General features: G+C 38.3%; 1 protein-coding gene across 1 annotated transcript in view; it reads left to right on the forward strand.

The window, feature by feature from the left end:
* Positions 1–463: 463 nt before the first annotated feature.
* The window catches only part of itpk1b (inositol-tetrakisphosphate 1-kinase b), a 49,310-nt gene continuing 36,836 nt past the window's right edge, over positions 464–12,937 (forward strand). The window contains exons 1-2 of the mRNA XM_079852475.1: positions 464–785; positions 3,394–3,564. Of these exons, the coding sequence (XP_079708601.1) occupies positions 3,470–3,564 (95 nt within the window). The 5' untranslated portion in view covers positions 464–785; positions 3,394–3,469. The remainder of the gene's footprint in view (positions 786–3,393; positions 3,565–12,937) is intronic.

Consider the following 12,937-nt stretch of genomic DNA (forward strand, 5'->3'; position numbering starts at 1 on the left):
GCAATGCTAAAAAAATTACATTTTTAAATTACAAGTATACATCATGATAGTCCATTTATTATTTTTGTACATATATTTTTTTTAATGTTTACTTATACAAACTTACATGTCTTATATACACCATCTACCTTTAAAAGTTTGGGGTCAGTAAGATTTTTAATGTTTCTTTTATATTTTTTTTTAGTCAGCCTATCCAGGCAGAAGCAACAGCATAAATTTGCATCTATTTTAGGAGCTTAAAATCAAACATTACCAAGAAAATATAAATATTTTGTATACAGGAACACCTGTTGTTTATAAAACCTGATATACTGCAGTCATCTATTACGTAAGACACGTTGAAAACAAGTATTTTGTTTAAAAAAAAAAAAAAACTTTTCGGAGTGGTTTGAATTTATTACCTTGTTTTCTGCTTATAAAGTTCTCAACATAAGAGGTTGTGTTGCACTGGCGCCCCCTCGCGGCAACATTCACACAGTGGATTCACTGCTCAGGAGCAGCACAAACCTCCTGTCATGCTTTAGGAGGAACACACACACACACACACACACACGCACGCTAGCTGGACTGAACTGAGCCCAGCCCCACCTCAGGAGGAGGCAGTGCTCGCTCTCTAGGTGTCTGGACTGAGAGCAGAACGCATTTGATTCATCTGATCATCTTCGAGCGCCTTTAATTCCCAGTCTCAGCGACAGACAGACAAACAACACGAGTCATGGAGACCAGACTGCCCTCCAGCTAGCTAACTGCTACCTAACCGGAGTACGAAAACATGCGCTAGACAGGTATTTACTTTGCTGCATCTGCTCTTTCAGTGTGTCCACCCGGGAGAAAACAAGAGTTGACGCTTTCTCACATCCATCAGTAAGACTTGAGATGATCTGAATGTGAAAGTACGTAACGTTACTGTGCTAGCTTGTTTGCGCTGCTGCTGAATGGGATGTTTATGGCGGATTCCAGGAGTCCTACGGGATTCTACATGCCATTGATATGGTTTCAAAAATGAACAGAATATGTATAATGGGTAGAATCAACTCTATTTATATTCTGGTACAGTGAAAGTAAGTCGCAAACCAGAAGGGACACATTGGCTGTGTTTCAAATTCTAGTGAGCCCCCTTCCTGGACAGCATATGTGGGCATCTCGGTGCTTTCTAGCGATCGGAAACTTTCGGTTCTTCTGCGAAGCATCGAATGTTTGAATCACGGTTCACCTGGTCTGTGATGAATCAAATGTTCGAATCTTTCGCACAGACTCGCATGTTACGGATCGATTATTCGAATAAACGTTTTAACTCGCATGTGAGGCATGCATCTTAAAAAAATAAAAGGTTTTTAAATCGAAGCTCTGAACTCGCCCGTAAAGCTTTGAATGTTCGCATAGGATTTTCAAACTGGCATATGATTAATTGTATGTTAATTTTTTTTTTAATTCATTCTATGAATCAGTATAAAGTTAAATTGCATCAAACTCGCCCATAATAATTTGTATATAGAAAGTTCAAAGTCGCATGTTTATCAAATGTTCCTATCAAACGTCCGGACTTGTTATGCATCGTATTTTGAAATCTAAAACTCTCAAGGCTCTGAACTCAACAGTGAGGTTTTGAAATTTTCAGAGAATGTTTGCATAATGCATTGAATGTTTAAAGTCCCCATGAAATCGAAATTAAGGTTTTTGCGATTTTTAGTATGAATATTTTAACCTTACTGTTATCTATAAGCTAAGTGTGCTCCGAAACAATGGCAAAATTCGCATCTAGAAGATATAAGCATTCAAAACTTACTGTCTCTCTCTTCTGCACTTCAGCTTCTCATCAGATTTTCTGTCCAATCAAATGCTCTCTAGAATCTGAAGCTCCGCCCCCAACACTATAAATAGACGCTGAAGCTGCGGTTGAAATCGGTCACTTGTTCACACATTTACTATTTTCTACATGGTAAATGGCACAAAGTGCACTATATAAGGGATAGGGAATGATTCAGACCGTGTAAATATGAATTCCGTTGAGGCGAACCGGTCCAGAGACACAATAGCACAGAGCGGATCATATGTGCGACAGTGCGAGTCGTAGGGATGGGCAAATGAAGCCTCATGAAGCACTGAGGCTTTCCCCTGAATGTTTCAGGAAAAGATTCGAAGCATCAAGAGTGTCGAATACAGCGCCATCTTGTGGCAGGTCAAATTTATAGCAGCCATGTTTATGAGCAGCGCCGTTGTTTAATCCATTAAGCACAAATAAAAGCCTGACAATGCTAAATGTTCAGTTTTCTGATAATATAATTCACATATTAAGTGTGGCAATAAATTAAATGTAACAATTATTTTAATACTAATTATAAAAATACCAACAGAGTTTCTTGATGCAAGTAAATGTTGGTCTTATTATTTTTATGGTTGCTATGCTGTTTATGTGTCAGAATATATGTAATTATGTAACATAGGCTATAGGCTTATTTATATATATTAAAAAATGTTAGTAAATGGACTTAAACTTCCAGAAACCTGCAGTGTAGTGATCTGGGTTTAAACATTCCGACACGCAAAGTGAAGCATTCACGTGTCTGGAAAGAAAGTGAGGCTTCGTTTTTTCGTTGATCAGAATGCTATATTTTAAAGCGATATGGAGGAGATTAGGAGGAAACTGTGGCTTTACTGAGCTCAACGGCTCTGGCCAAGCTGTGATATAAATTAAACGGTATTGGCTATTTTTAAAAAGGGGAGGAGCTGCTCGACATGTCCCGCCCTCTCTTCCTGTTTCAGTGGAAATTAGGCTACATCAACACATTGAATAACGCTGCACGCTCCAAGGCATGTCAGTGGGCTTTTAAACTGAGCTTTCACACTTGCACACAAGGCTTTGAATGTTCGAAGCAAACCTTTTGAATTCACATATAATGGAGCAGATGTTCAAATCCAATCTTAACACTGAAGTATGACGCATCTAATATTCAAGCTTTCGCACTCATAATTGATGCATCAGATTTTCAAATAGTTCAGGCGTTCGAATTGAATTGTACTTGCTTGTAATGCATACATTTTTTATAAATTAAAACCTTTGATGTTTTGAATGATGCATTTAATTAATGATGCATCCCATGATGTTTTGAATTGAACGTTCTAATAGAACATTGAAACTCACGAACATTCCAACTGAAGTGCTTGTGACACCCTAAACATTCAGTTTAGCTATAGGCAGGTCATTGGGTTTGTTTGCGTCACAGCCGGGGAGATCTACAGTCCATCTTGAGCATTGAAATTGGACAGAATTTGTAGATCTACAGAAACATTTCAGCCTCTTTATTGTTCAGTGTCAGTTATTGGATTTAACACTTTTCACAGTTTCATCATTTCAGGCTCTGATCATAATCTCTGCTGGCTTTGGTTTGACAGGGTTGTATAAGAAGACTCCTGTTTCCTGTTTTCACTGGAGTGGCAGTACGGTCACATCTGGCCATCAGCGGCTGAAATGCAGACTTTCCTGAGAGGCAGACGAGTGGGCTATTGGCTCAGCGAGAAGAAGATGAAGAAACTCAATTTCCTGGCCTTTGCAGAGATGTGCAGGTGAGAGGTGAATATAGATCCATCAGCCTGGATCTGTTCCCATGTAAGAGCACAGCAGGTGCCTGTTGCTGTTGGGCTTTCACTGTACTCGTGGTCAGCGGTTCATCCAAAACTACTGTTTTCTGTGTCTGCTTTTGCTCTGCTGATCTTGACAGATCAGTTGATCTTGACAGATCAGTTGATCGAGTTATTTCTATGAAAGGTGTGACGGTATTTTTTTTCTTGAATGTTTTCTTCATAGAAAGGACTTTGAACTGTGGTTGAGAAAGATCCAGGAAGGTTGCTTGAGGTTGTGTAATACAGTGCAGCAGAGAGCCATGTTAACATAAGATACATATTAAGACACTATTTCTTGTGGAAGTGTTTGTTCAGGTTGACAGACTGATGACTCGTACCACACTAATATAGCAAAAATAATCAATTTGGGAAGTTTTAAATGGTTTCCCCCAAACAGTTCCCCTGTCTGCCTTCGGTTGGGTAAATGGATCGCCCCGTCCCAAACTCACTCATTGGTTGAGCAAATCTTGACATGTCAGGCTGGTCGGGTTACTCAAGCAGTCAAAACTTGGATTTCTGAGAAAAGGTGTGTTGTTAATTTTAAGCAATCACAGTGTAGTCATAGATAAAATAAAATATCACAGATTTATGCTAAACTAGAGACTTGGAGCTTGATTTATAATTCTTATGAATAAAAATCCTTCATTACTACTGTTTGTTTTGTTTTATAACTTAAGAAAAAAGTTAGCAAAATTTTACTTTATATTTATATTTTGTATTCCTGAAAAAACTATTAGTCACATGTAACAGAAGTTTGTAAATATATAATGTGTGTGTGTGTATATATACACAAACTTTTATGTTAGATGATTAATCGATTTGACAGCACTACTAAATAATTGTTCTTAAGAATACAAATTTATGTATTCACAGGTTTACCAATTTATTAAAAAAAAAAATCTTTTGGATTCTGGATAAATTGAGAATCATGATTTTTTTGTTTTTGTTTCAAATAGAGATCACGATTCTCCCATGATTCTGAACACAAACTAATCAAAATAACACGCAATTTACTAGAGGTCTATTTAAAAATGTTTAATTAAATGAATTATAAAAAAAAAAAAAAAAAATTAACACATTTCTTGAATGAATGATTCAATGACACATAACATCTAACAGTCACTTGTCGCCACCTACTGGTGTAACTATGCAATCAACACAACCGTTATTTGAAGCGCCAAGTTACTTTCAAAAGCTGATTTGGTCTATTTTGTTCACTATCGTAGACATCAGTGTTTATATCCAAACTTTTATCACAGGACTTCTGGGATAAACAGGCGAATCATTGTCATTTAGGAGTGAGATTGCGTGGGTCTTTGAATCGAGACCGCAATCTTTTAACGGTTAATCATGCAGCTCTAATTTGTATAAAGAGTCATCTATTTTTTTCCTTTCACAATGCACAATGTCAAAAGGGCAATTTTCCTGTTCAAAACCTGCGTGCTGTAAAATATTTGCAGTATTTTCCTCAAGCCTGTGTTTTGTTCTGCTCTGCCTGTTTTTTGGATAAAGCATCTCTGCTATCCAGACTATGAAACCCTTGAATGATTTTACATGTAGTTGTACGTGTAGGTGACCAATCTTGGCCTGGCTGTGTTTTAACACTGTGCCAGCACTTCTGTTCCCTATGACTTTGCAGTCGGGCAGATTGGCTTACTCATCACTGAAAGGCCCCTGGATTATTACCCAGCATTCAGAGAGAGAGAGAGAGAGTGAATGAGTGAGAGTTGGCATCGCAAAGCACTTGGACGTTGCACTTGGGCGCTGTGTTTGTATGGGTTGTGTAACCTGAGCAAACTGAATTGCTGGACCGGCAAAGGGTTAATGTTACACACAGCGGTTTGTGTGTCGTAAATGTGTGGTGTAGTGAAAGATTGTGTGTGTGTGTGTGTGTGTGTGTGTGTGTGTGTGTGTGTGTGTGTGGGGTTAGTCTTTTTTTTTGTCTTACGCTTTGCTCGTTGTGCCCCACTGTCTCTGTCTCCAGCTGAATGGACAATTGTGTAATGTGTGAAGCCAGCGTTGCATCGGATTTCCTCACTGGCTGTGACTGTGTGTGAGGAATTGTGTGGCTGAGTTGGAGAAAGTGAAGGAACGAGGGAATACAACAATGTGATCAGTGTAAGCGGTCAACTCTGTCAGCCAGTGAACAGAGGGATACGCTTTTGTGTGTTAGCACTTTTTAAGGGACAGGTCACTCAAAAATAAGATCTATCATCATTCTCTCACCCTCATGTCGTTCCAAACTTGTTTGACTTTCTTCCATTGAACAATGGACAAATGTACAAGACTTTTCTATTCCAAGTCTTTTGAAGCCATACAGTAGCATTGTGTGAGAAACAGACAAAAATGTTGTTATTCATTGTAAATCTATATTTTCTATTAAAACAGGAAGTAGAGCTAGCTAGCTAACTTGGAGACGTGGTATTGGGAAAAGGACATTCTCATGATCTCATTGTAGAGATCAATTGATTGGACAGAAATCTGTTTACTGCAACAGGAGTCATCAATATGTTTGATTCGTTATGGGGGAGGGGGGGGGGGAGGGGGAGGGGGAGGGGGAGGGGGAGGGGGGGGGAGGGGGGGTAACACATAACATGCTTATGTGTCCGACTGTACACCTTAACCGTAATAAACAAATCGGTAACACTTTACATTAAGGTTCATTAGTTAACTACATTAATTAACATTAACTAATAATGAACTGCACTTATACAGCATTTGTTCATCTTTGTTAATGTTAATTTCCACATTTACTAATACTTTATTCAAATCTTGTTAATATTAGTTAATGCACTGTGAACTAACATGAACAAACAATGAACAGCTTTATTTCTATTAACTAACATTAACAAAGATTAATACTGTAACAAATGTATTACTCATTGTTAGTTCATGTTAGTTAATAATACATTAACTAATGTTTAATAAATGAACCTTATTGTAAAGTGTTACCAACCAATCATACCATAACATGATTCATTTACATTTTTAACATTATTTCTTAACAAATAGGCAGCCTATGAAATCTAATGTAATCAATCAGAAAATTATTGAGGTGATTAAAAAACTGTCATTACACTATCTGCCTCAGGAGATGATTGAGGTATGAAGAACTGTGAGACGGTGTTTTGATTTCTGTGACCTCTGGCATTGCGGGAATGTTGCTCCACCGTGCGCAACAGAGAACACTCACCGACAAATTGTGCAATTGGCTTTATATTCATTTACGCTGACACTTTCAAGCCAAGTATTTGATTCCTACCACTCTCGTCTGTACTTTTGCATCCGCTTTCGTTTCAGCGCTGGGCGCGGGGGGTTATCTGGAGCAGCCTCCGCCATTCTTTCAAATCGACTCTGTGCCAAGAGACCCGCCCTCCTCTGACTCTGATTGGCTGTGACCCTGAAACAAACCAACCAATCCAACGATGGCAGCAGCGAGTATTACCCAATCAGGGGCAGAATAGGACGAGTCTTCACAGAATGCCGGTGGGATGATTTGCATGAGAGATGCTGCATTGAAGACAACTCCGAAAATACGGGACAAACCCCGTCCCGTATTGATTCAAAACGGGACGCGCTATTTTATTCTCAAATACGGGATGATTCCGTATTTTAAGGGACGGGTGGCAACCCTACCAATCAGAGACGTATATGTTGAGCGCGTGAACACAATGACCAATCAGAGACGTATATGTTGAGTACGTGAACACAATGGCCAATCAGAGACGTATATGTTGAGTACGTGAACACAATGGCCAACTAGAGACGTATATGTTGAGTACGTGAACACAATGGCCAATCAGAGACGTATATGTTGAGTACATGAACACAATGGCCAATCAGAGACGTATATGTTGAGTACGTGAACACAATGACCAATCAGAGACGTATATGTTGAGCATGTGAACACAATGACCAATCAGAGACGTATATGTTGAGCACGTGAACACAATGGCCAATCAGAGACGTATATGTTGAGCATGTGCACACAATGGCCAATCAGAGACATATATGTTGAGCACGTGAACACAATGACCAATCAGAGACATATATGTTGAGCACGTGAACACAATGGCCAATCAGAGACGTATATGTTGAGCACGTGAACACAAATGGCCAATCAGAGACGTATATGTTGAGCACGTGAACACAATGGCCAATCAGAGACGTATATGTTGCGCATGTGAACACAATGGCCAATCAGAGACACATATGTTGAGCATGTGCACACAATGGCCAATCAGAGACATATATGTTGAGCACGTGAACACAATGGCCAATCAGAGACATATATGTTGAGCACGTGAACACAATGGCCAATCAGAGACATATATGTTGAGAGCGTGAACACAATGGCCAATCAGAGACATATATGTTGAGCACGTGAACACAATGGCCAATCAGAGACATATATGTTGAGAGCGTGAACACAATGACCAATCAGAGACGTATATGTTGAGTACATGAACACAATGGCCAATCAGAGGTGTTTAAGAATCTGTTCAACAGCGCTCAAAGTGCTAGAGGGAAATGCTGGTATCGTCACATTCTTAAATTTTGACAACTCTAGAATGAGTATGTGTAGAGAAATAGTTCACCCAACAACAAAAAATGATAGTAAATTTACTTGCCCTCATGTCATTGTACAAAAGGTGTCTGCTTATTTTTTTTATGTCTCTCCGGCGATGTTTGATTGGGTTCAAGTGTGGTCTCTGGCTGGGCCACATTCACGTTTTTGTGGAAATCAAGTTACTCCAAGTCTGAATGTCACTTAAATATATTAGTGACCCTCTGAGCATGTCAATCACACTAGCACAGATTAAAAATGTTTTGTGGATTAAAATGTTAATCCTTTTGTAACCTCTTCAACCAAATTGCTCGAGCTGAGTTGAGGGAATATCTATTCAGCGCCTCTAACTGCTGTCACACCCTTCAAATTACTGCATTATTCTCTAGGACAGGCGTTCTCTAGCACTGTCTTGTTGTTTTTTCATGTTTTGGCAATGTTTTACATGACTCTGACAGTCGTCTATGAGCTCTAATCTAGATTTCTGTAGAGATCCATTTGGTGTTGCAAGATCATTGCAAGATAAGAATGATAGACAAAATGAATTGCTTCCATTACAGATTTAGAGAATTTAAGAGAGCGGCTTTACTGGCCCAATTCTTATCAAGTATTTTTTGATATTCTAGTCTAGGGCTGTAACTAACAATTGTTTTGATGATCGATTATTATACTGTCTATTCAAAATAAATGAAAAGAAACCTAGCATTGTTGCTTTTTCCAGTTGTATAAAACTCGTATATGACCCCAAAACCTGTACGTGCCAATCCGTGACTTCTGTGTACCGTTACCCCCCTAATATTAAAGGAATAGTTCACCCAAAAATTAAAAATTACCTCATGATTTACTCACCCTGAAGCCAACCTAGGTGTATATGACATTCTTCTTTCAGATGAATACAATCGGAGTTATATTAAAAAATGTCCTGGCTCTTCCAAGCTTGATAATGGGAGTTAATGGCTGTATGTCTTTTGAAGTCCACTTTTAAGGGTTACTCTTTTGCCGTAAATCGATGCGTACGGCCGTCTGCCGGAAGCTAGTTATTTTAGTCGATTAAGTTTTAATTAAATATGGATATTTTTCTTACACAAATGCATCGCTTCACTTCAGAAAGCCTTTATTAACCCCCGGAGACACGTGGAGCTCTTCATGAATAGATGCGCTTTGATTGACTTCCAAAGACAAACAGCCATTCACTCCTATTATCAAGCTGACATTTTTTACCATAAGTGGGCCAATTTTCATTTTTGGGTGTACTATCCCTTTAAGCGGCGCTGCCATACTAGCCATTAGCATCTGCTCTTAAGTTTTTGTTTTTTTTAAATGTGAAACATGAACATAAACTGTGCAATGCATTGGCGCATTCCACGTAAATCGGCGTATTTTTGCAATCGATGCGTCGTTCCAGCCGTATTCTGGTCCCTAGATATATTTAGATACATTTTTTTTTTCACCCATTTTTGTCTGGCAGATGAAATGTCATTTTATCATGAGGACAAGTAAAAACTCCCTAAGCAATCTGCATGATTTGTAGTATTATGAGTGTAGCACTAACCCACTCTTTCTGCCTTAGGGTTAGGGCTACACTCTAAACAAGCTAATGTTCCAGTTTGTTTGTAACCAGGGCAACAAGGGAAGCATAGCAACAACAGACGAGTGATACCAAAAGCGGTTTGTGTTTTTGGTAACCACAAGGATTTTGCCCGCCAACATGTGCGTGTGTGTGTGTCCTGTCCCAGACGGCAAATGGTTGAGATATTCCCTGTAGAGGTCATAAGCAGTCCTCGCTCGCAGCTGCAGAGATAAACAGCGGTCTAGAAAGGTCATGATTGTGCTCTCTAAGAAATGAGGTCACGATTTCCAACCCCCTTCTTGTCCTGCTCAAACATTGCACAGAATGTTTATTAATCTTGTCAAATAGATTTGGTTTAATGATAAAGGATTGACAGATGTGTTTGACGTACTATTGACATCCAATAACCTTTCAGTGCTGGCACTCTAAAACTGCTGAATGTTTGTTCTGACTGACTGAATTTGACAGGAAGTTCAGGTGGAGTAATGTAATCATATTTTTAAGGAAGTTGGTTGAGGCATCACGGTTGGTGCCGTTGTGTGTGCGCTGTGTAACTAACCACACGTGTACCGGTTACAGGCCTGTGAAATGAATGTGCTCTGTGAAGCATGGACGTTATCTTTGAATTGCACACAAGGCTGTGTTTGGACTTTGTGCTCATCAGATTTTTTCTCTCACATTTGAAAAAAAAAATTGTTCACAAAGTCCAAATTTGTATTAATTGTATATTTATAATTGTATATGTATATTGATTTTGAAATTATGTCAATCTGATAATTTTTTTTGTTTGTTATGACTGATAATAAAAAAAAAAGAAAAGATTTTTAACATTAGTTTAGGGTCCAATTCACACTATGAACTAGTTGCTTATTAGCATGCATATTAATTTGGATATTGGCTGTTTATTAAAACGCATATTAATGCCTTATTTTGCATGACCATATTCTACATCCCTTAATCCTAATCAAGTCAATACCTAAACCAATATTTGTCAGGACCTCTAGTAAATTACATTCTATTTTGTATAGTTTGTCTATTCAGAATCATGGGAGATGATTATTTTATCAACTTATATATATATATATAAAAATGTGATTCTCAATTTATCCAGAATGCTGCAGCGTTGTTGCTGCAGTCAAAAGATGAAGATCAAAATGAAACCGTCCAAGTTTAACAAGAGAACATTTCTTGAAGATTGTTTCATCTTCTGGTATACATGACTTTATTAGTTTAACCTGGATGTTTTTTTTTGTCTGAAACTGAGCACATTGTTCTATTGGACTGCTCCCTTTACCCTCTTTCGTATCTTAGTCATAATAAAAGTGCTTTTGCTCACCATGTTTTGTTTTCTGTATCCAATATTCTGCTTCACTTAGATAATAAAATGAAACCAATGAAATCTGAGCCACACTTTAGCTCTGTCCGTATCTCTGAATCCAGCGGCCCTGATCTGTCACTGTGACCCAGCTCAGTCCTGAACTCTGTGTCTCGGTTCTTCTGGATATGTCATTCTGGATAACTTCCGCCCACAGTATATATTTTTTTTTGGTAGAATATCCTGCCTCAATCAAAGCAGAAGTGGGTAGCTGTCATAATTATTACATAATTGCCTGATTTTGATCTAATTCTATTTCTATATTCTCTTAGAATGCCTTTATGTGGGTGGCAAGATGTAACTGATCTAAAGCTGTGAAATGATTAATCGTATCCAAAATAAATGTTTGTGTTCACATAATATATGTGTACTGTGTATAATTATTTTGTATATATAAATATATACACATGCATGTATATATTTAAGAAAAACGTATATATATTATAGGATTTATATATTATAGGATATATTATAGGATTATAAATAAATCATATAAAAAATAAATAAAAATATATATATTAATAATACATTTTTTTTTTTTTTAAATATATACTTGCATGTGTGTGTATTTATATATATATACAAAATAATTATACACAGCACACACACATATATTATGTAAATACAAACTTTTATTTTGGATACGATTAATCGTTTCACAGCCCTAAAGCCTGGGTTAAAACACCGCTTTTAACCCCGGGTAAAGGAACATTTCACACTTGTAATTTAGAATTTGGCTTTCCGGCAGACGTTAGCTGCGATTATGCTGGACATGTAAAATGGGAGATGTACAGTACAGTAATAATATAATAGAATGCAGTGGAACCTTAACTTTTTTCAGGAAGTTTTCTCTCAGAACAGAACACAAAATGACCGTTGACAAATGGGAACCGTTGGCACCAGTGGTCTCTACGATCAGCTTGGCTCACAATGCTTTTGAGAAACGCAGTTCTGGTTGGTTTCTGAGGGACTGTAGCCTGGTTAAAACCAGACCATTCTCAGTAGTAACTGAGTTATGGTCTGGCAAAGCTTCATTAATAACTCATTTCCAAAGGGGCGTCACCAACGGACATCGCTCAAATGCCTCTGGGCGCAATTGGATAGACCTAAAACCAATCAGAGCGATCGTCATCGTGTAAAGCCATATGCTGCGTCCCAATTCGCCTAAGTTACATTACGCCATAAAAGTATGTACTCTTTTTGTGAAGAAAAGGTATTTACTTTTGAATGTGTAGCAAAAAAGTAGGCAAGCTTTGGGACATACTACTTCGTCATCTTTATCGGACGGATCTGTCGCGTGCATCCTGACACGTAAACTGCCCTGTCAATCATCGTGTCACAGTTAAAATCCTCTATTAAATCTAATTTAATTTCCTACCGTTTCGGAGAGAAATGTAGTAGCACGTTCATCTGCCAGTGGGTCTTTCATGGAGACTGTCCTCATGTGTTTGCAATTTGAATATAATAATGCATTTAAAAGTTGGTGCGCTTCACCAACGGACGTCGCTCAAATGCCTCTGGGCGCAATAGGATAGACCTAAAACCAATCAGAGCGATCGTCATTGTGTAAAGCCCGCCCCAACGTTTCTGATTGGTGCCGCGATTTCGACGGATTAGAAATGGGCTTGAATGAGCTCTTTGCCAGACTACTTGCAGAGCAAATCTAAATTTGCCGGAAGTTGTCTTGGTTTTCCCAGGCTAGAGGGACTGTTGAGTGCCTTCAGGCTACATTGTTCTTTGACCTCTGATTTGTACAGTCAAAAAAAGTTACTTTTAATTGCTTTCCTTTCACAACAGGTGTCAT

The sequence above is a fragment of the Squalius cephalus genome (assembly GCF_949319135.1).
Source record: "Squalius cephalus genome assembly, chromosome: 20".
NCBI lineage: Eukaryota > Metazoa > Chordata > Actinopteri > Cypriniformes > Leuciscidae > Squalius > Squalius cephalus.